The sequence below is a fragment of the Lagopus leucura genome, unplaced genomic scaffold, assembly GCF_019238085.1.
Source record: "Lagopus leucura isolate 7727_CA_CO unplaced genomic scaffold, USGS_WTPT01 Super-Scaffold_73, whole genome shotgun sequence".
Classification (NCBI taxonomy): Eukaryota; Metazoa; Chordata; class Aves; order Galliformes; family Phasianidae; genus Lagopus; species Lagopus leucura.
Genome location: NW_024962252.1, coordinates 78,291,824 through 78,319,487, shown reverse-complemented (window position 1 = coordinate 78,319,487; position 27,664 = coordinate 78,291,824). Strand labels below are relative to the sequence as shown.

Genomic DNA, 27,664 nt, shown 5'->3' with positions numbered 1-27,664 from the left:
GCTACCTCAATAACCTTCCTGGCCTCTTTGTATTTTCCTGTTTGCAAGAAGGCGAAGAAGAGATCATAAAGAGCCATCATGTCACCATATTCGCTGCTTATAAAATCTGAAACTGAAAGAAAAAGGATTAATTTAATTAAAAAATTGCAATATTTTAATATGCATGTCAAATATTCTTAAAACTAACATTTTCTAAGCATTACAAAACTCCGTACATACACACACACACGAAAATACATTTTGAAACATACGGAATGATCAAAGCATACTACACAATTTGTTGCATTTTTATGGTTGAGCATGGTTATACTGTTTTTCTGTTTAGCCGTGCTACATTTTCAATTATACACAACAAAAAAGGCAGATGTTTGCATTCTGCATTGACTACGAATTTGAGATTTCTCTAATACATGACTGTTTGAGAAACAAACGTGGAAAAGTGTTTTATATACATCAGTTTTTTAATATAAAAAAAATCTGTTATACATAAATATGTATATAAATGTGTACCTGAAACAAGTACTAGCACTGATCTTTAAGAACTTGCTGCTACATTGCCCAATTATTAGGTTTCTTCTGCACTTAAAATTAACAACAGTTTTTCAATCTGAATAATGTAGACATTGTTTAATTGCTTTAAAGTAACATAAACACACATTATTTTGTTCTTTCTGTCTAAAGAAATTAAATACAGATCACGGAAAAAAAAAAACCCATTCCAGAAAACTCCATATAACCAGACCACAGAACTGTAGGGGCTGGAAGTGACCTCCAGGGACCATTGAGTCCAGCCTCCCTGCAAAGCAAGCCCCCAACAGCAGGCTGCACAGGTAGACATCCAGGAGAATCCAGAACTTCCCTTGGCAGCCTGTTCCAGTGTTCTGCCACCCATACTAGGTCATACTAGACAATATGCAACCAACCTTTTTGCAGGAGTTCAGTATCTCCCTTTTCTATCAGTCTACAGTAGATGTTATGAAGCTGAAGGATTTTACCATGCTTCTTATAACAGTCCATTAAAGCTTCCAGAGCAGCAGGCATGTCATCCCTTGTAGAAACAAACAAAACAAGAATAAACAACTAGACATTTCAATAGCAAAACTTAGCAGTGCAGGCACTTCAGTCCTGGAAAATTTGAAGGAGAAATCACATGCAAGCCATAGTTATTTTAATACCGTAGTTATAAGTAACTGACAAAGTTTTACTACAAGCAAGTATAACATACACATGGTAGCTAAATAAATGAGAACAGACTTACAGTTTTATATTCAAACCTCACAGCTGTATAATTTTTGAATGCATGATCACTGTTCATGACAAATCAACCAAAGGTGCAAATACTCTGCATCATCATTACATGCATTTCGCTTTTGAAATACAATTCTTAATTTCTGACACTTACTATTGTGACAAGATACTAATTCCACAGAAATTTCAGTTTACACAAGCTGTTTTTCTTGTTAACACACAACATTGTGCACATCATAGTACCTCCAAATGTCTTTGTTCAGACACATTCAGGTAATTTACAGACTCCTTAAAATTTTTCTACAGAATTTTTATTTCAGTATAAAACTTTAGAGTCAGCCAAGTTGAACAAAGCTGTTTAGATTGCTTTACATTTGTTTTACACTTTCACAAACTAGTTATTAATCACCAGACTGATTCCCATTTGTATTCTTTCAACACAACTACTGGTCACCATCTTTCCATTCCATGTAAAAGTCATAATCCAATGCACATTTTCTTTGATGAAAGTGTATTCTTCTTTTTTGCACTGAATTTAACCATAAATTAACATACCAGAATGTATTTTATGCTGACCTATCCATAACAGACAAAGTCACAGTACTAGTAAATTAGTGCATAAGATACTGACTTCCTTAAATGCAGACTTATTCACAAGTCTTCATATTGTGAACACTCATAACAGGTACAGTATTTCCATTTTGGTACCTTAGTCCACAGTCACATTTTTCCCCACTACGCATACATTATTAAAGCCTTCGTAACGTAAAAGTGAAAAGCCATAAAACCAATCGGATCTGGAATTGAAGAATAACCAGCAAATGTAGCTTTCAACATGGTGCATTTAAAAGAATGAAATGACTTTCTGCAGATGACTTTTGAAAAGGATTACAAACCAATCAAAGAAGAGGACAACCACTGAAAGAGTGACAAAACAATGTGTAGTTACTCTTTGAAATAAAAAGTTTAAACTGAAACAAATGAAACAAAGAGAACACACACAAAACATAGTAAGTAGACAAACAGTCAATAAAACTGAATTTTAGATTTCAAAAGGACTACCAAATTCAGGATGATTGACAGTAGGTGAGTTTTAAAAAAAAAAATCACTCAATAGTGGCAGTCGAAGGCTATAAAAATGACTTGAGATCGAGATTTTGCATTCCTGAAGCAGCTTTATTATCAATCAATTCAATCTTAACAAATTAAGATATTCTTTAAAAAAAAAAAAAAGACAAATTCAGATGTCTCCTAGTGCATTTCTAATATTATTCTAATATTATTCTAATATTTCTAAGCTAATATTTTAATATTTTTCTTAAAGAGTAAAATACAGAAGAATTCATTTTGCTCAGCAATACTGGTGTTCTGAAAATGAACTCAAGATGACAGATTTCTACCTTATCCCCCTTACTGAGCCCTGTTTACAGTGCATCTTCTGGCACCCCATGAAGTCATTTGAATTTTTGTCATTTGGGGTGAAGACTAAATTACAGGTTAATTTCAAAACTGCAAGTAGCTGTTGCAGGCTAGATTACTGTCATAAAAGAGAAATACTATGGTAGTTACCACAGAGAGATATAAAGCTTTATATAATCAGTATTTTTCTCCTACTTTAGATGCAAGTTCAGTTAACATCTTAAAAAAAAAAAAAAATACCACCACAGTCTTGCAGAAAACTGCTGTTGTTTGTGAGGAGGCACAACAACATTTGTACATTCAAATGAAAGTTTCCAGTGATAAATCTAGCTTTTCAGATTGATGCTCAAGCAGCCATACTATTGCCTCGGCTGCATTCCTAAAGGATTAAAGTGACTGTTTTTAGGTCAAAGCTATCAATAAATGAATGAATAATTGGAATGTCATTCAAACGGGAGCATTAAGAGTTTTCTAGTCTTTAAGTGTGTATTTCTGGAAGCATTAATACCATATACGCAGAGAAAAAAAATGTCAGTAAAGAACTAAGATTACAAAAATGGAAATACTGTACTTGTTACTGGTACTTACGGCAAATAGGTTCTAGAATAAGTCCGCACTAAAGGAGGTCAATATTTTATACACTCGTATACAAGACATTTGGCTCTGATCCGACAAAAATCAAAATCAAAATCTGACATTTGTTCCATTGCATTCCAGCAGTAAATAAATAAAACAAATGAACAACAAATATAAAACAAATGCACAAAAGTTCAGCCTCTAAAAAGAAATTATTGGTACTATCACCGCAAGGGTAAAAAATACCCATCTTATGCTTGTACTTAAATTCATGTGATTTACTTAACAACTTGCAGGATCTCACAACTGTCACAAACTGCAATTAATCCTGAGTACATCCTAGCAATAACTTTTGTAAGAAAGTCCTGTTAGAAAAATACAATGAAAATCGGGAACCTACTAGAGCTTTCAAATTTCAAGTGTAGGTAAGATTTTAGCATGTTTCTTGTTATGAGTCACTAACTTTAAAAAAAAAAAAAAAAAAAACTGCATAAAGAGAAAAATGCCTGCATTTCGAGAAAATGATATTTAGGCATAAGCATTTAAAGACAACAAATAGCTGTGCATTTGAAAATACTTGGCAGTCTTTTTGTAGAAACTTATACATGCCAAAAACCCTTTTATCTCGCCATAGAACTACTTACTACACCACTAAAATAAAAGCCCAGTCCAAAATTATGGTTTAATTTTTGTGGCTCAAGTCACAAAAGAAATAATGTCTATGTACTCACTGCCGCATTGAAAAATCTGACTATCAGTTGGTAGCTGGCACAAAACTATTGTTTAAAACATGAACACATAATCCATGCCTCATTATCAGGTGGCCAGATTCTACAGGTTTCTTTCAGTTAATTACAAGTACTATTCTATTAAAAGCTAATATGGATTACACGTCAGATTTTGTGTATTTCTCCCCCTCACCGAAGCACATTTAAAAACTGATCTATGCTATTATTTCCAAGCGACAGGAGGAGCCACACTCATGACTGTACTATGCCTGCCTCTTCTATAACTCAGTTAAAGTCCCAATTTACCATTAATTTTCAACTAAATAGGAGCCAGAGTTAGGATTACCCGAGTTTTTGGATTCATTCGTTTTCTGTTTAAAATGCATATCAAGTCCAAGGCCCCATGAGCACAAACCTCAAAATATCTGCAGGGCAGCTTTACTCACATGAACCTATCTAAGGAGAGCAAGTGACTCTGATGTCTCTGAGTTTTCAGAACATGCTAAAGCAAGACTGGCTGTAACATCATGCATGCATATAACAACCCCCTTCAATTTCAACACGCCACTCCCCTCCTGCTTCAAGAATGTAGCATTGAAGCTAACCCTTTTACTTGCAATAAACAACTTTCCCAACCAGAGAGTCTGCCTGATAAAAATAAGACTCCAAATATTGATTTTAATTGGAATGAAGTGCTGCAACATTATGCATAAAGCTTTAGTGAAGTGGCAATTTACCTAAGGGGTTTACTGATTGAAAAGCTCTCAAACCTGAAACCGCTAGAGAGGTAGAAAGAAAAAAGGGACTCTCTGGGGTGGGGGTGGAGGGTAGACTGGTAAAACAAATCCCTCTCTGCAAATCTGAAGCAGATGTTAGCGTAGAGAGAAGTCAATTCAGCAAGGTACAATCAGCTTTACAAAAATTATTCCGTTAAAAGAGAACGGGCTCTTGAAAGAGCTAAATGTTTTTCTGTTCATTTGCTATACTAAGGAATCTTCAAGGAGACTGGTGTTGCAATTACAACTAATCCTCCCCAAAAAATTAACTGTGTTGAAGGCTTTGTAATTTCCCTAGGTACAATTTAGCTGTCACTTACTTTAAAATTTACTCAAACATGCGTTCCGAACAGCACTAACTTCACATGTCAAGTGCTTTCCAGCCAATTGAGTCTAAACTGGAAGTCGGTGTTAAACAACTGAATGATTAGACAAGATAGCTCATTTCCCTGCTCTTTTGTTCAGAATAAAATGCCACATTTACATTATCAGACTCAACAGGATTTTCTGACAGAGGGAGAAAAAACCCTAGTGAACACTGTCCACACCAAGCACATGAAGCCTGTCATTTACCAATCATCCTTCAAAAAGCAATAGCCATGAATGTAACTTAATTACGACCCAATGATCCTTGACGAAAAATCATCTTATCACTGCCCTGTCCCCATAGGGCAAATGAGACACTTTTGTCCTTTGGCACTGATGATGCTAAATTCCTAATTGCAATAATGGAGTAAGAGAGCCAAACATCCTTAATTTCATTGCAAGACATAAAGAGTTTTAATGCAAATATTTGAAATAAAGCTGCTACAAATTAGAGAAACTGTCCCTACCAGAGATGGCTTTTCTCTAAAAATATCTCCTAATTTTAGAAAATGCCTATTTTAAAAGTAAAAGTAAATTAACTTGTGCTACAGAATTTTCTCAAACAGAATCACAGGTGAATTTAACTCTGTGTAAACAAAAGAAAAAATGTCAAGGCAGAGTATTCACACTAACTGCTACATAAGAAGCCAAGTAAATATGGCTTTATGTGTAACTAATCACAAACCAGAACACAACACTTTAATGGATGGACAGCGCTGCATTACAATACGATAATCATAAAAATAGAGCTATTAACCCACTTGTGTTCAGTGTTCAGACTTAAAACCACAGAATGCTTTGTTGGTCCAGTCTAGAATATGCGTAAATTTTAATACCTCAACATGTTTTGCTTTGATTTTTTCCCCAGAGATAGTATTTTACAATAGGGGGCACTAATAAAATTATGTCAAGATGGAAACCATACCAAGTTTCTCATGAGATTAAATACTCCTATTTTTGGCTTTGTGGCTTGCACATCTTTCTTGATGAAAAAAATTACCAGTAATTATTGCATCTGTTTATTTCTTCTGTGGAAAATAGGTACTATCAAAGTACTGTACAGCACAGGAGCAGACAGTAATCAGCAATGATTGTTTTCTCCTTTTCCATGTTCGGCTGTAAATTCTCATTTTCAACATGCACTGCAATTTAACAAGAATTTTAGAAAAATTATGGCTATGTACAGAGAAGAGGGGTACATGTAAATATTTAATCCTACAATTGTCAAAATCTTCAAAAGGAAATCACAGATTCCTTTACAAGCAATTAAAAAGTTTGAATTAAATTAAGAACACAAAACACCAGTGCAACCAATACTATGCAACATGAAAAAACGCTCCACAGCTAATTTCAGAGGCATGCTGACAACCTGCAGCTAAATGACAACATTTCAGTATGATACTTGAGCTGTAGGATGGCAAATAGTAAGCACTATTGCTGAAAGAAATGACTAACGCTTACTTCAGTCAATCAGAACTTAGAAAAACTCTTAACACTTCCAACACAAAAAACAGTAAAATGCAATTATTATTCCAAAGGTAAGTGTGTAGAAAAATACTTTGCTGTTTTGTCTCTCCACTTCTAAGAAGGCAAAAAGAAGACAAAATAAGCTTTCTTTGTACCGTATCTGTGTGTACATATGGCATATATTAAGAGTCACACAGGTAAGTACCAATGACTCTGTAGTCCTACAGTTCTACAGTATGGAATTATTTTCTTCTTTTCATCTCTTCATTAAAAATAATAAAACAAACAAGAAAAAGATACAAAAAAGTCTTCTTTTTTTACTTTTGCAAATAATTTATAACCCAAAAGAATGAGGAAGCAAGCTAAAACAATATTTTCACTGTCTCATCTACACACAATCACATCATATAACCATCCATACACTTCCTCAAGTGAAGAGAATGCAGTACTACCACGTACAACTCTACATGTCAACGTACATAAAGCAATTATGTAAAAGCAACCACACTTACTGTGCACTATAAAGCATATCAGATATTTTTCCAACACATTAGTTACATATGACTGCAGTTAAATTACTTTCACAAACATCTGCCTCATCTTGTGATATAATCAAGGCAGTGTTGTTGACTGCACCCTGCATACTTCCGTTGACCGATTTACTAAAATGCTATTTTCAGAAAAAAATATGTATGTACCAACAGGAATTACACCTTTTTGATGAGAATTTTGAATGCAGAAAATATATTTTTACATGCCCAAAATATTTACAAGGTCTAAAAATCTCTGCACATTAACGTTTCATTAATATGCATCTTTGAGGCTGACTTACAAGCACAATACTATGAAATATTCACTTATTTCATAGGTATGATATTATATTTAATATATTTTAATATATTTATTATATTTAAATCAGTAACATTTGATATACATGAAACACAATGTAAGAAGCTTATCAGTTGCTGTTGTTGGAAGACGTTAAAACTGCATGACAACATAAATGACATACTAAGGAAAAAAAGGACTGTGCATACGGTATGGAAAGTTAAAAGTGATTCTTAGCTCAATTTCAGTAAGCGCTTGCTATATAGTTCTTATATACATTAATTCTAATATCCTGCACCTCCGTGAAAAAGTTAAGCATAGGAACATGACATGAAATTACAGGTACTTCCTGCCAGAATGACTGCCTGAACCTCCACTTCCTGCCAGAACAAGTGCAGGAGCTTCCTTTTCTATATTAAAAGGTATTAAAAGCATACAGAGAAAAAAATAAAAAAAAAAAAATCACAGTAGACAAACTAGAGAGTACTTCTCTTCAATTTTAAATTCACCACCCCACAGGCAACAATGTAAAATTATCTGATATCCACAAAATTTAATTTAAAATATTTCTATGTCCAAAAAGTGTTCTTCAGTTCACCTGAGATTACTGTATGGTGCAGTAAAATAATGGTTTTGTTGAGAAAATGCATACTACTTAACCTCAAGAGCTAAGTATACCCATCATACTCTGTATAGCTATCTTGTCAAACAGACTTTAAAACCAACTTACTGGCAAGCATATTTCAATAAGCAGCCATTTCCTTTTGATGTCCATAAAACACAGCCGTTGTTCCCATATCGATACCACGTGATGTACAACCGGTGAAAACCAACTTACCTAACTTAGCAAACCATTCATTACTACTCCAAGATTACTTAAAGCATTATAAGCATGTGTATGTTTGCAGACATAAGCACTTTCCAACATGAATGCTACTATTTATAGCGTACAAAGGTCACTTTAACAGAAGTATCATTACTTAATTCATCTACAGCCCAAACATAGCTTACTTTTCAAGGTGAACTGTAATCAGAGGGGAATAAAGGGCAGCAGTTTCTGCCAACCCGAGGTTCACAATGGTCTCATGCAACCGATTCACTGTTTCAACTTCACCTCGGATGGCAGCGGCATTAAGAAGGCGGAAAAAAGATGCAACCGCTCTATCCGAGATCGGAACGTCCTTCTCTTTCATCTCTGTTAGAACGCTAATAGCATCTACAATGAAACAACACAAAAGACCCTTAGGTAATTTCATGTAGGGAAAACAAACTGCTATTAAAACAGCATTTCAAACCCAGCAGGAATGTAAATTCTGGTGTATAATGCTGATTTCAAGTTAATTACTACTTGCATTTCTAAACGAGACTACAATTATAAATCCACAATAGCATGGTTTTATCATTTTCCTGCAACTTTGACTACAAATTATAGATAGGAACTGTGTGCCCACTCTGCACCACATAACCCTGTACAGTCTGCCCTATAGCTGCAAGATTCTACTAAATGGATGCTTTTATCGTTCACTGCTAACATCTGTTAAATCACTCCATTGTTTCTTCAGCAGATGGCTTGTCACGAGGCCAGATAATAAAGATATGTTTACACTGTATATACAGCCAGACTAATGGTCTGATACCGATAGGGCCTGTTTGCTGTGTCGATACTAATTAGCCAAGGAGAGCCAATGAAAGCTTTCTAACAGACTGCATGTTAAAACATTAGGTTCATTAAGCTTCATTAGTAAGGCAGAAACAAACATTTTGGTATACGGAATAAGTGCATTTTTATAATGTTCTTAATTATTGCATACAGAGAATGTTTTGACCACTTTACATTTGGCTACATTTATGAATTGCTTTATTTTCTGAGGGACACTTATGCTCTTAAAAGCAAGCTAATCTTTTCTAGCTGCTTTAATGTAGAGGTAGCCATGATCTGATTCGTTATTATAGCAAAAACATCAGCTTTGTTATATTTCTAACATCAAGATTAAGACAAATTTCAGAAAAAGATCTTACAAGAAATAGTATTACATTCAATTTTTAATACTGTCGTATAGCATTTTGGATTCAAAATGTTACAGTTTTATAAGTTTGGATTGTACTTTTATTGTGCCAGGTCTTCTACAAAGTCTCAGAACTCAATGTACAGAATCGCATTTTAAAGTTGATAATATTCTAGGGTTCTTTTAAAGATCAACCAAATCATGTAAATTGTAGAATGATATTAGACTAAATTACTGAAATTGAAGAGCTAACAGCTTAATGCAAACAACCACAAATCCAGAATTAGGCAGCTGGCAGAACACTCATTAAAAGCCAAAATTTCCTGGCTGTTTGACAGATTGACTCTAAAAAAGTACTAACAAACACATATAAGAATTGTAACAGGAAAAAAATATATACTTTATAGAAAGTTAAATGATTTTTTTGCAGTACTTGGCTCTTATGAGAAGGTTATGTTTATAGGTTTTATGTTCAGCCTTCAGACCTTCTTAAGCAAAAACAAAGCCATTAGTCTAGGCACATACGCAATTTGTGCCATAAGTCATGATCTTCAAACTCAATCCAAACAGCAATGCTAATAAAAACTAGCTGCAGAAATGCAAAAAGCACTGAGCTGTGCAAATGTAAATGACAAGCTTGCCAATCCATTAAAACTAATGGCCTGCACTGTCCAAGCATCTCTGGTTGAATTCACATGCAAATTTGTATGCAAAATGTTCAAGCACTTTTCAGGACATGATATACCATTAATATCAACTCAGTTTTTATTCCTGAAGCAAGATACCTTTATTATATAGCAGAAATACAGAATAAAAGCAAAAAGGATTACCTTCTAGTCTACCATGCTTTGCTAAGACTTCTACCAGTGCTATGTATTTTCCAGCGTCAAGAGCAACAGGTGAGCCCTTAGGGAAGCTAGAAATTAAAATATTAAGAACTGCATCAGTAGAAGTTTAGATCTTACAAATAAAGCTTTAAGATTTATTTTTAAAAACTTTGCAGTAAAAGAAAGGCACCGAGAGCTGAAAGCTTTAAGTGTTAAAGGAAAAATCTGATGTACCTCAAAAGATGAAAAAACATTTTCTACAGTTTTCCACCAACAAACCTCCCAATTTTAAAGAAATGTTTTAAAGAGAAAAATGGTTTTATTATTTGATAGTTTTTGCAGAAAATAACATAGTTTTCCAGAAGTCTGAAAAGAAAAAGATAGTCCTCATATATTCTTTCCAATAAGGAAAAAAATATGGAGCTATTCAACCTTGATCAACACGTGAAAATCTACTATTTTTAAGTTACTGCTATGTATTTATTTTCTCTTTCCTGGAACTTATTAAATGAATTCCTCTTCTGCTGTTTCTTTTTGTACCAATTCAAAAAGTTGCCTCTCAGAAGTTTTATGCTGCACTCAGGGCAGATGAGTAAAAATGTGCTGCTGCACTGAAGCTTTAGTAGAAGAGTTGATTTTACTTCATACAGGGTCACCATGGGAATTGTGTGTAAGTGCTAGTATGCCTGAAATCAATACAACAGCGTATGCTGAGTACTGAATTCTTTGATATTCACAGCTCAGTTATTTCACATTGTTTCAAACCTAAGCAAGGTGTGTTGAGCACCTGCCTCTTAAAATACTGTAAAATAAAAGCAAATACTCTGTGAGTACATATCAAAACATGAAAGTAACACAACTTGTTTTGCTCCCCAGCATCAGACTGAAGGGAAGTTTTCAAGGGCAAAAGGGAAAGGAAGCAAGTAAAAAGACTATCTGTAAGAATATGCTCCTAGTTAAGTCAGTCACAGCATGCTTTAGCCAGGAACTAACTTTCATCACCAATACATAAAGATGTGAAAGTAAAAATTTTAAGTAGAATGTTTATTGTCAGTCTTAAAACACAATGCCACTCGGTAGCACTACTGTTCTAAAGATAATATGAGTACAGCATATTCTAAGAATGCATTCTACATGCTATTCTAATACACAATACAGGTACTTATTTTCTTCCTTCTTAATTTAAGCCAAACTTCAATTTAGATACTAGGTGTGTTTAAAATGAAAATAAAATAGATCCTATACAGCAACTTGCTTTTTTGTTTTCATTAAAAAAATATTGTCCATACAAAGTAGCTGTTTCTGATGTTCAATTACAGAAAACATATTTTCTGTTAAAAAAAACAACAGCCCTGTTTTAAATGCACATACATTCGTGGGGAAAACTAATTAAAAATGGATGAGGGGGTTAATATTCAACCTACTTAATTCAACAAGGTCTGTGTATCAGCATAAATCTGTGTGACATGTTTCAGTGCCGGTGTACTTACACTTTTTCTTTCAGGTTCATTGCCTCTTCTACATTATCGTGTCGACAGCACAAATTTATTAAGGCTGCATAGCCACCGACAACCATGTCCGGTTCGTATTTGGCTTTCACTTCAAGGGCTTTTTGCATATTCTAAAAAAAGGAACAAAGCAAAGATGTGAACTAGAGGAAAAGTCAATATGACATTATGAATCTTATACGTTCAGTGTGCAGTTATGCGACTGCTCCAGTACTTTTAATAGTAGAAGATCCACATTTTAAAGCACAGAACTGAAATGCTTTAGAAAATCTTAAAGATGATTTTGCAGAAGTCGGCATCGACAACACTCTGTAGGTTAACTTCAGAGGATATTTCAAATTAACTTTCTTCCTTCAAATGTATTTTCTTCAGACTTTTTTTAAATCCATTCAGACACTGTAGATGTACCTAAGTTCTGAAATAGTTCTCATTTGGAATTCATAACAGATTTTCACCTAGTGTACTGCCAAAATAAAATAAAGCTATTTCCTAAAGGATAAGATTCTTCTTAACGATGTCATAGCATACCTTTTTTCTATGTACATTTCTATTCATACGTTTGACCATTTTGAACTTACAATGGTATTTGCTTCTAGTCCTATTTCATATGCAAAATTGTAAAGATAGACAACTGAGAATCACTCTTTCTAAACTACATTCTTAGAAGTGAATATTGTGTTATCATCTGCACAACTGTTACTGTTCCTACATATACAGCCTTATAGGCAGGATCATACAGAGCAAGAAACTAAATAAAAGTGTGGTGATACCTCACAAATTACAGACACACGCTAAATGAATGTAAACTACAGCTGGACGCCTGCCGAATGAAGGCAAGAGACCCTTTATCTCAGAAGAGCTTTCCTCCTGCAGGAAAATGGAATTTCAATCCCTGCATTAACAACCTAGTAGTATTTGAATTGCAAATGACTAGTGCATGTATCAGTTGCTTGACAATCTAGATATAAGAGACCGGAGCCATGGCTTGAAAGGACATTTGGCATGTATGATAAACCTATCACAGCTGTTACTATCATTCACTTTGCAGATTATTGTAAACAAACTTCAGCAACCCCAAAACATGCCATTCAAGGTGTTGCTGAAATTAGTTAACCTTTTGATTTAATTGCTTTTTACACTTATGTTTGATTTATAAGCATCAAACCATGAAACCTCAAGTACCGCACTTGTCTTTGCTTAACCACTGTCTTTCCATAATAGAGTCATTTGTGTCCCTTTAAAAATATAGCTATGTGTTTCCAATTATCTCTGCATTGCTTAAGATACCTCTTCTTCACAAAGAGCATATATGAGTTGTTTCAAGACATCTGTAATAGGCTGGTTTTCAGCTTTTCGCTTTTCTAGTTTCTTCTCCAAAGCAGACACGTCAGATTTAGCACTCTAAATGAAGGCAACAGAAAAAAATGTCAATTTCAAAAACACCCTTCCCTGAACAACTTGTCGGATCACTTTAATGAAAGACAGACTAAATAATCCTCTTCTTCTATAGTATGTGAAAATTTCTAATCATTTAAGATGCTTTTATCTGTTTAAAGAGTACATACTAATTAAACATTTGAGTCAGAATATTTTTTTTTTAATAAAGAACAGTAAGTAGCATATCTACAAAGGTCAACACTACTACTTCTTTCATACTCTTATTTGAGCTCAGGGAAGTAGGAAACATAAGCCTGTTTCTTTTCCCATCTCTATTCTGTTCAGATCAGAGATGTAAAACTTGACATTGCACCATTACACGCAGTATGGATTTACATGGCTTCTGCCACTCAAGTGGATCACTGTAATTTACAAGCATGAATTAAGCTTCACAGCATCTCTGTTAACTAACTAGAACTTTCAAAACAATAAGTAATTAGTAGTCAGGGAAACTGAGGCATGCAACTTCAGCCAACTCCAAGGTGAAGCATCAGGTCTACTTGAAAAATCTGGACAGCCTTTATTCCTACTCTGTAACCTCTGAACTTCAAGTGGTATATTTCAGTAACATTAATATACTTCCATGACCTGATAGCTAGCTATTACAGTTCATCCAAAACCCATATCAAAACATTATTACTATTCTTGTAAGAACATACATAGCTACTGGTGAATTTACTTACATCTGAAACGTCCTCTGTAGACATGGATTTTTTAGGAGATAGTAATTTTACATCCTAAAAAGTAGTAAGACAGTAAATAGATCACTAATTCAAAACAAGAAGTTCAATCTGTAAGTAAGCATATCATACTAAAAATGCTGTAGTTACATAATAACAAATTAAATCTGCATTATGCAGAATTATTACACTGACATGAGAAACACTTAAATGTATCCCCCTAACAATTTCAGACATGAGAATGACAATAATTTAAACAGTTACTGAAAATCATGGCAAGGCAGAAAGGCTTAAATATAAATCATTGCATAAGCACATTTATTTTGCAAAGGAGAATACATATGCACAGAGTACACATTTTTTATTTTTATTTTTTTAGTTTTAAAGGAATTGCCACAGAAGCACAGACCTTAATTAATTCAGGAACTTGAGAGGAGTCCAGCAGTCTGCAAATGCCGCTGCAGTAGGTTGCAGGGATAACTATATTCTGTACCAAGAGGTGGGGAAAAAATTATATGAGTTTTGAAACACAACCAAAATGAAATTTGTCTAACAGAAATTATCTTAGACGTAATTCAAGTCTCCAGCTCTTGCATGTCATTGAGAAGTGGTCTGGTTGTACTTAAAAGCAGCAATTTCAAATCTAATAGATACATGTCAGGCAGGACAGGCATTATGTAGCAAAAAATGAAATGGTACCATCTTCTTCAGCTGATGGAAGTATTGTCTCAAACGCTCCTCCTTGGCCTGTACCTCTGAGTCACTCATGCTGTCAATCAAGTGATAAAGAAAATAGCCAACAGCTTCTGTGGAAAAAAACAAGAGAAAGCATTCCACTAAAATTACCGAGACTGTCATGTTATCAAGATTAATTTATAAGAAATCATTTTGGTGTGAGATGTCACCCTGATGAGAGGCTCTGAAATGGCAACAATGATCACTGAGGCATAGAGATTATGTGGTTTGGGAGCACATATCTAACTGGTGAGTGAAAGGAATATTAATTATTTTCAGACCCAGTGACAGCTTTTCAGTACAGAATCTTACTTCAATCTATTTTTTCCACTACTGTGTGACAGAAGTGGTGCTGCCCAAGGCCTTCCCCCCCTTTCCTGCCCACTACCCCAAATAGTTGCCACAAATATTTTGTCACTGCTCAAAAGAAAAAACTGATTTCTACCACTTTGCATATTTAGCACGTACATTTTACCCATTATATTCTATTACCAAGCTACATTAAGTATTGTAATACTGATATGAAGGCATACGAGATACTTTAACCATTACATATCTAATATTGAAAGGGATGTCTATTAACCAATGAAAATTAACACATTTTTAGCAAGTACTGCTGCTGATGTTCTTATCTATCACAGTGAAAAATATACTGGGTCCCGTACTTGAGAATCAGAACAGTATTACTACTGTCATCTCAAAAGGTCAGCTTTCCCTCCCTGTTATCCTCCCCTAACAGGAGGAGGATTTTTAAATTCAGATTATATGGAAAAAAATATATTTACTCCAAAGTATAAGACCTGGGATATTAAGCACCATTGTGCTTCATAAATTTGTAAAAGCCACTAAAGATAGAACTAGATGGAAAACCTGCTTGTACTGTCGTTTAAAGTATTTAAGCATTGCTACTGTGCTCATTCTAAATCTGTATTTTGGTCAAAATTTAGACAAATAAAATAGTTATCAGCAGGTTTGTTCATAATTCTAAAAAGGAAAAGATCTAATGGATTTCAAAAATATGCTCTGATTATTAGAATCGGGATTTTACCCAACATGTTTTCAAATTTCACTTTCAAAAAGAAGCAATCAGTGTTTACTGTTGTAATCCCTCAAACCCATCATTACACAGAAGAACGGATTTGTGGATAAGTTACAATCATAGAAATTGAAACTCTACCAGTTGGTCCTGGAGGCGTCAGGCAATATCGTTCATCCTTGTACAACAGTTCTGTTATCTAGTAAGACAGAATAATCGTACATTGCAGCCAAAAGAAGCAAGCAAGGACAAACAGTACCTAAAATTCAATTCTCAAAATAATACAACACCTCTCGGTTAAGTATTACTCTTTACTACATCACAGTAATTCTGTAAAAAAAAAAAATATATATATATATATATATATAATATATATATATATAAGGGATTTCTTTTTTTTGTTTTCTGTATTTATTTTTTTAAATAGCAGGTTTTTCTTAAAAATATATACTGCAGAGTGAAATACATTCCGAAATGCAGCAGAAAGACAGATTCTGTAGTATGCTTATGTATCAATCTGCAGAAAGTTAACTATCATAAGACACGACTTAAAGCAAGTATTAACTGATGTCACTCATGGAGATGCAAACAATTATGTTCCAATTTACTGAAAGGCTGAAATTGATCCATAAAGCTTGATTATTATTATTATTTTAAAATCCTCAAAGAAGAAAATACAGGAACATGATTTAGCATGCTCTCTTAGATTTACGACAACTAGTATAGTTATCCTGAATAAATGCAGTTTTGAATAACAAAACATCCATAAAAATTGCATTCTTTATACTTTGTCTAAATTTAGCACATGTTCCATTAGTCTTGTACAAATTGAAGAGATATGTAGATTTACTTCAGAGGAAAAGAAGCACTTACTCTACACTCCCCTCACATCCTACTCATAAATACTTTACTTTAACCTAAACATCTTTTTAAAAAACCATTTGACTGTTTTTAAGTAAATTATATCAACTTTACTTAAAATCCAAGTTTTTAACTACTTCCAAGAATTTAACTATATCTGTCACACTCGTAGGATTAAATGTGGAAGAATTAGGAGGGAGATGCATTCTCAGTTTCAGAGAGCTGTGTTTAGACAATGACAAAACAAAAGGAACCTTCACTTTTAATTGTTAACGAAAATGAATACAAGTGTAATGTAATCTATCACTTGTCATTCTTTCAACAACACAGGTGGTTACACTACCAAGTTCTTTTGCCCTTTTCCCTTTATTCTCCTACGAGGAACAGAACAATCTCCAACTACAATAAGAACTATGAAAGTCATAACACATCTCTCATTCTGAATCAAATTCCATACAATATAGAAAGGAACATATTGCAGAGAAAAAACAAATGCATGGTATTATTTTTCATGCCAAGTAACTAACAATTCCCCAGGTTAGCATTTCTTATTTTAAAAAGATGGCAAAAATGTACCTTTCCTCCATTGTGGAGAATGGCGTAACTAACTGTAGCCATGACAATGTGCAGACCATCATTTCAGCCCTCCAACTATACTTCAAGTTTAATTCTTTTACAGGAGCAATAAAACAGAGCCCTTTTTCCTCCCCCCACCTTCTGTCTCCACACACAAAAAGGAAGAATAAATGCAGACAAAAACATTCTCTGGCCATCCTCTGACAGAAAATGATAGGAAAATTAAAAATCCTGCACCTCACAGCTATAGTTGATTTATATAAATCTTTAAACGGCAACTTCCCAAATTTCTATTTCCATTTCATTGCATGATTTCTTCACAAAATCTGAAATAGACTGCAAGCCAAGCACTGCCTTATATTAGTCAGCAGGTACAGTAACTAAGGAAAACACAGGAAGCAGTGCTTCCCCTCCTTAATTTGGTAATCATAAACTAGTCAGTATCTGCCAATGCTTTCTCTCTTTTAAGTCCCAGAAAAACTTATTAACCAAGTTATACTGATGAGCATATTTCTAACATAGCCCATGCCAGGGAGGGCACAATCAGTCCATCTTCATTTGACTTTGAGTGATGTCCTTTACCTCTGCTTGCTTTCAATACTTCAAGTAAAACGACAAAAACATCAGAGTTCTAATAATACCTTATTGTTTTATTAGCATTGGTATGGGGAAGAAAGTTCCCCAAAGAAGGCAGAAAAAGGATTTTTTTAAATGTCAGTCAACCATGGCCTGCTTTTTTTCAGAAGCTATAACCATATACTACCTTTATTTAGCTGTAATAGCATCCATCTACAAATCAGAGTAAAGCTACACATCTGATATTCCACAACTGCTCTTGGCACAAACTAAATCTCTATTTCATACAGCTGCACAATCTGCCACTGACAAGTGTCTGGCTCGCAATTGCCAATTACCAGGCTCAGAATTCAAATTTAAATTAGTTCATCATAGACATGCATGGAACTTGATTTTATTTACAGAGCTACTGTCTCCACTTACCTCACTCCAAAGCTGTACATCATTTGAGCTGAAGAGGGCAGCAGAGGATAACAAATTAAAACCAACAAAATGATTTCATTCTTGTATCTTTTTTTCTTAAATCCACAATCTGAATTAACACTAAGGATCTTGTTATTTAAAGCAAAGTATAAAAATTGTCACACATTGTTTTAGTCAGTTTCGTACAGGACTGTATTGTTTTTTACTGTACTGCAACTGAACTTGTCTTCTACTGAACAACACAAAATAATGCAGCAGTTCCAATAACTATGAACGTATTTCAGTTTTATTTTCAATCTAACCTTTTAACATGTGCTAACTGCACTTTTTAGTTTTGTACTTCATTCTGTTTACATTTCAAGAAAACAAGCTTCAAGCGCAGAAATCGCACTTCAAATAGCAAACACTCAGTATGTGGAATCTGCCAGAAGTCTGGGCTCCTGTGCATTAAAACTGGATTTTTATAAACACAAATATGTTTAATGTATTAAGTATATAACCACAGGCACCTATAAATTCATTTGTAAAATGCAAATAATAAAGACATCAAATCTCACACTTAAGCTACAATGTTTATTATAGTAGGATGAAATAAACAGTAAGCCTAAAACCAAAGATTTCTTCTTTCTCCCTTTAAAGAACAGATAAGAACTCAATAAAGAGCAGTCCTGGGCACATCATTAGTCCACAACCGAAGACGAAATGTTAAATACTTCACTGAAGAATAAAAAGCCCAACACATTCTGATTCTCTACAAATAATAGGAATTCTGTCTAAATACTATAACTTTTCAACAACTATAAAGCAGCAGCATTAATCTAGACAAGGATAAGAGAACAAAAATCAAAAGCTGAAGACCTTCATTTTCCTATAAATCTCATAAGATGAAAATGAGATGTCAGCCTGAACAGCTGCAAAAGACTTCAAGGCATTCACAGAAGTTTACAATCTTATTTTATGTTAGGAAGTTCAAGTCTAGAAATCATTTATTCTTTATGTTACTGCCACTTGTATTTGAAAATGAGAAAAATGCAGGTCCACATATAGGAAAAAAAAATAGAACCTATTTGTGAGGTTAGTTAAGCTTTCTTGGGTGAACTCATTCCACCACTGACAGCATGACAATGAACGGCAGATATCAAATGCATCAATTTCCCAAAGTACTTGACTCTGAAATAGTAATGGTACATCAGGTAGGTAGAATGGGAATACTTTGAAGCAATAACTAGAAAAGAGCAGCTTCAACAGAAATCCATAAACTAGTCTGCTACAAACATTGTTCATGTGTCCCTTATGCATCTGTGTACTGCACTTTTGTACATCAGTTCGAAACCTCTGCTCATTTCTATATTTTAGACCAGCATCTAGGCATGAAATTTTGCTGTGTTCAGGTTTTTAAAAAAGATATTTTGATAACCAGTATTCTTTTATCCTAGCACATGCTTAAGCTTCATTTTTAAGCTGTTGAAGCCATTAGGTTTAAAACGAAAAAGGAAAAATGAATTGGCATGCTTTCAGAAATATAAAGGTAAAATTCGGGCAAAGCCCACCTCATAATACACAGCTCTTGAAGACAGGTAACAATAAAAGTGAACAAGAGAGAAATATTACTGAAATGAAAACACTTAGGCCATACTTAAAAGTGGCAAGAAAGGACCACTGTCAGCTGAAGGAAGTAAAAGCAACAAATTGGGCATGTGGGCTCACAACAGGACTGTTTTACCGCCTGGGATCTTCAACTAGATCTAAAACACTATTGCACTTATCCTTTTGAAGTCAAGGTCATATAGTTATAATTCAATTTTAACGTTGATTTACTTTTTTTCTTTTTCCCTTGGTAGAACATGGTCAGCTAGACAGAACTTGCTATTTACTAGATAATTGTTTTGGCCATATTCATCTAGTATGCTTTGCTAGTATACAACCTAAATACAGTCACATTTCATAGCCATTAAAAACAGTTCAGGAAATTACTTATTCATTAAAACTAGCCTCCACACTCTTGCTGTAAGTCATGTTAAAGTGATTTCTGTGGTGTGGAACTGAAAAAAAAAAATCCACTCTTATTCACAGTTTTTAATGTTTGACTGGAGCAAAAAGATTGACAGAAGGGCATGTTAGGTTTATGGAAGAATGTACAAATTAAGACAACCCTGCAAGTAGTATGAAATCTTCCTTAGAAACTGAGGCTAAATAGCTCTGAATATGAAGTCACATTAATGTGGCTCAATAAAGCCATCAGATATATGTCTGGTTTCTATCAGCATTCAGTTCTCATTAAGCAGCTATTTAAGGGTTAATAGTGATAATCTTTAGGGGAGTCATGTGGGCACATCAATTTATCAACGTAAAATCCACAAAGAAAATTTCAAGCATTCACTTATAAGTTTGCATACTGTCAAATATTACAAAATAAGCAGGAGAAGTGGTATGCTCAGGGATAGCAAAGGCAAGGAAACCAGGAAGAGTAGAAAGAAAGAGAAATATTGCTCAGATCTGCTATACCCGAAATCCTACCTAAAAACTCTCAAATATGGAGCCGGAGGAAGGAAGGGGGCAAAGACTGCACAGACTTATGTTCAACAAGGCAAAAGAAAGGACACTTAGGTAGAGAATATAAAAGGGGTATTTGTACAACCTTACCTTCTAAATCCCGAAACAAGGCTGTTTCTAAACTGACGAAAATCAATAGGAGGTGTGCTTGCTGAAGACACTGTAAAAGAAAGCAGTATTTCTGAACAGACATTCTGAAAAAGCCCTAAACTCCAACCAATCAGTTGGTCATGTAAATAAGAGGTTAAAATTATTTTGTTAATTTAGTAAATGCTAGCAAATAAAAAATTTCAAATGCTATGGTACTGGAAAAAGGTCCTGACTTTTATCAGCTCTCAATCTGCTTCCTTTCTAAATGGTTTAAATATTCCAAGAGAGATTTTTTGGCTCTTAATTGCCTTTCGTGTCAGTAGTTAACATGTAAGTTTTACACAGAAATTAGTAAGAGGAAAAATCATTTTCACTGGAAAAAAGTAACAAGACAAAATAAAAACCCCTGTTCCAAAAAGCAAAATAAAAACCACATAACTCTACTCAGGAAAACTGGAGAAATTAGCACTGAAACAAAAAAAAGATACACCACACACAAATGGTTTACTGAGTTGTTTTAGACTGAATACCTGACTTAAAATAGGCTTTACAATTTATTTTTTTTAACCACAATAGTTAACGTGTTTATGCCAGTGTAAATTGCTTGACGAGAAAGAAAAAGTTATTTTAATAATGGACATTGCACTAGATTGATAAGTTAAACATAAGGGGACAAAAAAGAGGAAGAGACACCTTTGAATAACCCTGAGATATTAATATTAACATTCAGAATTGTTACAATATGGGATGTACACAAAGAAAACTGTAATTATTTTAAGAATAATTGACTTCCCAGGGTCGTTTAAGTCTACGTACTCAACTTTACACCTTCCGTTCCCTAGATATTCCAAATTATTTTATGTTCTTCTTCTCCAACTGCTGTCTCTCATTCCGGCATTATAGTACAGAAGAGAAAAACAACAGCAGTATGCAGGCACTGTACAAAGCCACTTTCGCTTGCTTTCACTGCTAAAATATCATTAAGCCCTCTGAAAACCTGAACACACTGGGCTCCTTCAGCAAGGGCTACAATAAAAACACCAGGTCTTTGAGAACCTGAGAAATAAAACGCAGGAGCAACATACAAAAATACTCCTTAGCCTAAGAGAGGGCATTTAGAAAATTAAGATTTAAATGCTTAACTGTTTTAATTTCTCAGGTGAAGTGGCTTTCAAGCAACCCTCCATACAAACCCTCATCCAGTGAAACTTTTTCCTCATAAAAAGAGGAGCAGAAAAAGCATCTTGGTATGCTCAGCTGCTGCTGACAATCGGCAACCTGGTTTCCTTAGCAACAAACAAGTCTGAGAAAATCAAGGGGCTGACAATGAAGTGGAATGGAATGGCATGATAGAGGGGAAAAGCAGCTCTCATGTACGCTGCCTTATGCACCCAGATTCTTCAGCTTCATAGTTTTCATATTGTCAGTAGGAGAAATCTATACATTATAAGGTAGAAGAAGCTGAATCAATACATCTAGATAGCAACCAGCACTAGCACACAGCCCCTGCCTTCCCTGACTACACTGATGAGACAATCTTCAACTATTTTCCATACTGTATCTATTTTTTCCCTCTTCCTAATACTGCAAAAGAAGCCAATTAAAAAAAAAAGTCAGTTGTTTAATAACTTTGCCTTATCGTTTTATAGGTGCTAATTAAGTTTACTAGCATCATTTCAACTTGGTAAACTAATATAGGAGTCCCTTCCTTTAAAGCTCAAGTTCAAAAGAAATTTTGCATGATTCCAAGAATTATTAACAATAGTCTTTATAAAAAGAAATACCACTACAAAATTTAAATTCAACATCCAGACAACAGCTAAGAAATACACTACGTGAGAGTAATGCCATGGCAATAAAACAAAATGCAGCCTACTACGTTTGTATCTGGATGATAAACAGTATTCTAATATGATCCTATTAAATAGCTACCTTCAAAGAACTTAAATAAAATTCAAAGCTATTTCAATAACTACACTTTTCATAGTTAACATTTTTGTTGAACTAGTAACTAAAAAAAGTAATAGCAAAATGTAAGGTGAACCTTAAAAGATTCACTAATTGATAATGTTCATTACAAGAACAAATTACTGACTAACAGCTATTTTTTTTATTTTTACTCATTTAGATACTGACAAAAAAACTCATTTGAGCTTCCATATGGACACTCTCTTGAAGTTTAATATTAAATTCAGCTTCTTACTGTGATTTTTTTCATCTTTAAATGAACACAGGACTGTTTTACTGTAGGTTTATGGTTAATACTATTTTTCAAGCGTCAACACAGCCTCCCACAGTCACAGCATACAGTTCTTTATTAGTTAAATAGAGAAGTCAGAGACAATTATAGCAGGAGTCTACTTAAACTTTTCCCTTAGTCTTGAACAAAAATATTTGCTGTTTGAGGGATTTTTTTCCATCAGGTTTAGTCCAAGATGAGAAGTTTTATTATGAACTCAGTATAATAGGCAAATAAAAAAATGTATAAGTTTTTAATTCTGAAGAGAAACATACATTGCTATTTAACCAAGCAAATCATCCCATTGCATACTTTTAATCAATGAAATATATTAACCTTTGTAACCAGTGACAGTCAGAACAGTCTTTGGAGAGAACTCATCAGTGATTAAGTCATGCTGTTACAACTCCATGACCTAATTACCCTGTCAAATTCATACACAACTTCCACTGGCAAACAAACCAGCAGAGCACCCTCAGGTTAACATCAGTGCCATTCAGCTCCTTAAAACTGGTTTGTTCATAAGTTATTCTGCAGTACTTCAAACACAGACTACCATCCCATAGTAATTTTTGCCACAAACAGAAAACAAGACCAATTCCTGTGCCAAGACTTCAGCAGTTTTTACGTAAGGCAAATTGCTTTCTTAAGTGCTCTACATCCTATCACAATCTCAGCTTTGTTAAATATGATGTATGTAACGTTATGGCCAATATTAAAAGAAATTTAACCATGATACGTTGCCCAGAATTAGAAGTTTCAACTTTGACATCTTGTCACAGAGAACCTCATGTAATGAAAGCTTTGCTCAGACATCCCACTTATTTTTATACCCATTAATCCCTTAGCCTATAGACAATCTATCAGCACTACCGTACGTAGTAACATGTGACATGAAATATACTTACACAGAGAAAGAACATTTTTCAGTCTTCCATGTCCTGCTTCATGTCTAATTTTTGCTACCAAGAGTCCATCAGTTTCAAAGAGGCAGTTATTTTCCTGGAGAAAAAAAAAAAACACAAAAACAACACTAAGTATGTACAGTATATACAGACTTCCTGATACTTTGTATTTTTAAATGCTTCCTTCCCAAAAAATACTGGCATTCTAGTACTGGGTACATACATGGTGCCCTACAGATGCCTGCATGGCTAGCTAGATGAGTTGCTACTCAGAATTTACAGTTTTTGTATCAAAATCAATTGGAAAAAGAGACTCAGCAACTGCAAAAAGAGTGGGAGAGGAATTCTTACATCCGAACTTTGAATCAAGTAAGAAAGAATTGCATCAGAAATAATTAACACTGACATAATCATAATTCTAATCCCCAGAAGTAATTCATATATTTAGTCTCTGACTTCTAGAAACAGAAAGCTAGCAAAACCCAAGGATGACACTTAGGTTAGCTCTGACAGAATAAAAAAAAGCAGGGCAAACAGACCGATGACCAATTCAAAAGTAAACTCAATATACTAAACAGGCTTGATCACACAAGTTCACATTTAGAGCAGTACAGGTACCTCAACCTTTCACAGAAGACATATAGAGAAACACACCATGCAATAATCATCTTTAGGAATTCTAAATGCAAACTCACCTTCATCTGGGCACAGGCAGTTTCGATATCAGCAAAATTTTTAAAAACATAGTCTGTGTATGTTTCTGCATTGAGTTCCACCCCCAACTCATGCATCACTTTGAGGACCTCAAAGACACCTATCAAAACAGAATCGGTAAACCTAAGCACTGAAGAAAAATGAGTACCTGGAGAAACATTTAAAAACAAATGTTGCATTTCAAAAACCAGACTTGTCTCTTCAATTTCCCTTCCTGAAATTGTCAGGGAGAATACTGCATTTTTATTTGAAGCATTAATGAAGTTCCTAATCGTGAAACTTGAAACAGATGTACTAGACTTCCTCTGGATGCTGCACAATCAAAACCAAGAAACTTTGGTAGCTACCACACTGCTAGTATAGAAAGTTATTTCCTAACATAGTTAAAATGACTGTTTCTATCACTTATATTGCAAAACAGCATTTAAAGATATATATGCCTGTATTACTAGGCATAAAAACCAATCTGAAATTCAGTGCAAAGAATCGAATGAATTTCAAGACAGAAGTACATTCATCAGCACGTAATACATTCTTAGCTTTGCTCCCAGAACCCAATCCCACTTAGTAAGGCGAGATCCATTCCTACATTTTTGTTTAAAGCTTTTTAAGATCTGTTTAACACAAGCAGCATTTTCATCAGCAAATGGGTTAACTGCTGCCTGTATCAATGTATCAGCTTCAAACTGTAAATTCAGAAAAAGACTGGAGTCTACAAAGCCCCAGTGAAGCTATTTTACAGCTTCTACATGATTCAGATCAATTCACACATTACTAATGTAGATGTGCTTTTGAAGACTGTGGAAATCAAATCTTAATAGAGCTTAATAATTAGAGCATAGAGTTTTAGAGTATATTTCATGCTTTTTAATTGTTCACACTCTTCTGATGTGCAGAAACTTCTTGCAATAACCCTAGCAAGCAAACTCCAAACCTCTGTCAAAACCAATACAGGTATTATCATTTTTGCTGGTCTAAAAATGATTTGTCAGTTGCTGCAGGACACCAGTTCCAAACAGCATATGTTTTTTTCAACTTGCATTTCATACTTATTACTTTAAAAATGTAAAGTTTCCCAAAGTCCCTGTCTTTGCCCTGGAGTGCCACCTATGGAAAAGTGACACTTCCATGAATATTTTATGCAGTGCACTATGGTGCAAATAATCAAATGTGAATTCCCTTTGAGCACTTGCAAATACATGCAGGCAAGTCACACTAGATTAAAGTCGCATCATCTGTTCGAGTTTGCCTTAAACAAAACTCTGATTTTGGCCCAGAATATGTGAAAACATGAATAAAGAATTAATTACAGCAAGTCTTTCCTGATACCTTTCAAATCTTGACAGCTACTTTCTACTTAATGTTTTCACCTTCTCAGCAAATGTATTAAACCCTCTTCAGCTGAAATAATCTCAAAAAATAATTGAGTTCCAATATGTTCCATTAAGGCACTACTAGAAGTGTGAGAAGTAGCTACCACAGTGAATAAAGTTTGGTAACATTCAGGAGATTCAAGTTCAAATTTTGCACCTTGATCAAAGTACTGAATAAAGGGGCTCGTTAAGCATAATCATTCCTGAGTAGCCATTGCATGACCTGGCACAACTCCTGAGTAGGTAAAAGCACATACAGAGATAAGGACACAAACAGAAGACTGGGATGAAAATTAAGGAGGTACATCAGCAAAAATACTGAAGTACTGCGCATAGCCAAATTAAGGCCAAACTTCAGAAAAAGACGTGAGTGCTTCTCTTCTTCAGGCATTGTATGATGAAGTGGAGTTTTTTTGGAATAGAAAGTTAACAAAAATAAAGATCTTGCATTTTCATATTTATGTTATCATCATATGGCAACACAAAGCGATGAAACATTCCCATTTCTATCAAAATAGTACACGAATACAGTTCATTTTTTTTGAAATTGCTTACACCTCATCACAGTATTAGAAAACACACTAATGACATCCTTTTCCTCAGGTACCAAAGAACAGACTAAAATAAAGAAATGCGATTACATGTACTTAGAACACCAGTCTATGGCTTGAGAATGAAGCCCCAGAATAGTTATTTGTTTAGTCAGGAATTACATACATGTATGACCATGCCAGTATATTCTGTACATTACAGAACATACAAAAAAAAAAAAAAAAAAAAAAAAAAAAAAAAAAAAAAAAAAAAAAAGAAAGAAATACCATTTTAATTTTTTTCCCCAATCAACAGTGCCCCCACACCCTAACAGACTATCTTGCATACCTTGCTTTGGAGAACAGTGATCTAGAAGATCAGGTGTGACTAAAAATCACACTGAACAATACAAAAAAAAAAAAGCCACAATCAAATAGTCTTCCAATCAGACTTTGTGCATTACTAAGAGTTCACTATTCTTCTGCCAAAGATTAGTCTCTGGTGACAACAGAACAGTTCATTCAAAAAGTCTGCATCTAATACACCTTATTTAAAAATATCTATTGTAGACTCATCTACACTCTTTAATTATCCAGAATACTCTGCACTGATAGTCTTCTGCACATGAAGTGTGCAGATACAAAGTTTTAGAATTTTTATTCATAGCAAATAACACTAGAATCTTCACCAGAGCCCTTCTTTCCAAGATGCACAATAGTTCCTTGGACCAATACGACCTCATTTCTTCAGCCTCTACCCTGCTTGATCAAGAAGAGGTTTGTAGACATCATACTGCAAGAGCTGAACACCAGAAGACAAATACCTAAGTTGTAAGAAGACAGTTGCAGGGAACGAAACACAGTCTTCTGTGTCCTCCTTTTTATCAGTACTGGAAATGGCACTGGAACACCCCAGTAGAGGTAAGAAAGCATCTTTCCAGGTTCAAATAACTATACCCAAATACAAACAAATGCAAAAGACATCAATCATAAGATGGCCATAACATCTCCTCAAGAACAGAAAAGTGAGGGGCTCACATTTCAGTCTATCTTTCATTTCTCAAGTTTCATACAAGAAGCGTTCCTCCTTTCTAACATGGTTCCAGCAGAACAGAGGAATTTCTAAGGCACATAAGTACAGTTTCACATGGAAAAAGGCAGCAAAATTGGGCTTACAGTAATTCTCC

The 27,664-nt window shown here is 34.4% G+C and overlaps 1 protein-coding gene across 1 annotated transcript in view; it reads right to left on the bottom strand.

The window, feature by feature from the left end:
* Positions 1-27,664, bottom strand: part of LRPPRC (leucine rich pentatricopeptide repeat containing) — an 86,835-nt gene that overhangs the window by 37,925 nt on the left and 21,246 nt on the right. The window contains exons 12-25 of the mRNA XM_042881238.1: positions 24,556-24,674; positions 23,864-23,957; positions 20,717-20,786; positions 18,074-18,101; positions 15,779-15,836; positions 14,566-14,672; positions 14,276-14,353; positions 13,870-13,923; positions 13,037-13,150; positions 11,732-11,862; positions 10,245-10,330; positions 8,420-8,624; positions 924-1,048; positions 6-112 (exon numbers count right to left, since the gene is read on the bottom strand). Coding sequence (XP_042737172.1) covers positions 6-112; positions 924-1,048; positions 8,420-8,624; positions 10,245-10,330; positions 11,732-11,862; positions 13,037-13,150; positions 13,870-13,923; positions 14,276-14,353; positions 14,566-14,672; positions 15,779-15,836; positions 18,074-18,101; positions 20,717-20,786; positions 23,864-23,957; positions 24,556-24,674 — 1,376 coding nt within the window. The remainder of the gene's footprint in view (positions 1-5; positions 113-923; positions 1,049-8,419; positions 8,625-10,244; positions 10,331-11,731; positions 11,863-13,036; positions 13,151-13,869; positions 13,924-14,275; positions 14,354-14,565; positions 14,673-15,778; positions 15,837-18,073; positions 18,102-20,716; positions 20,787-23,863; positions 23,958-24,555; positions 24,675-27,664) is intronic.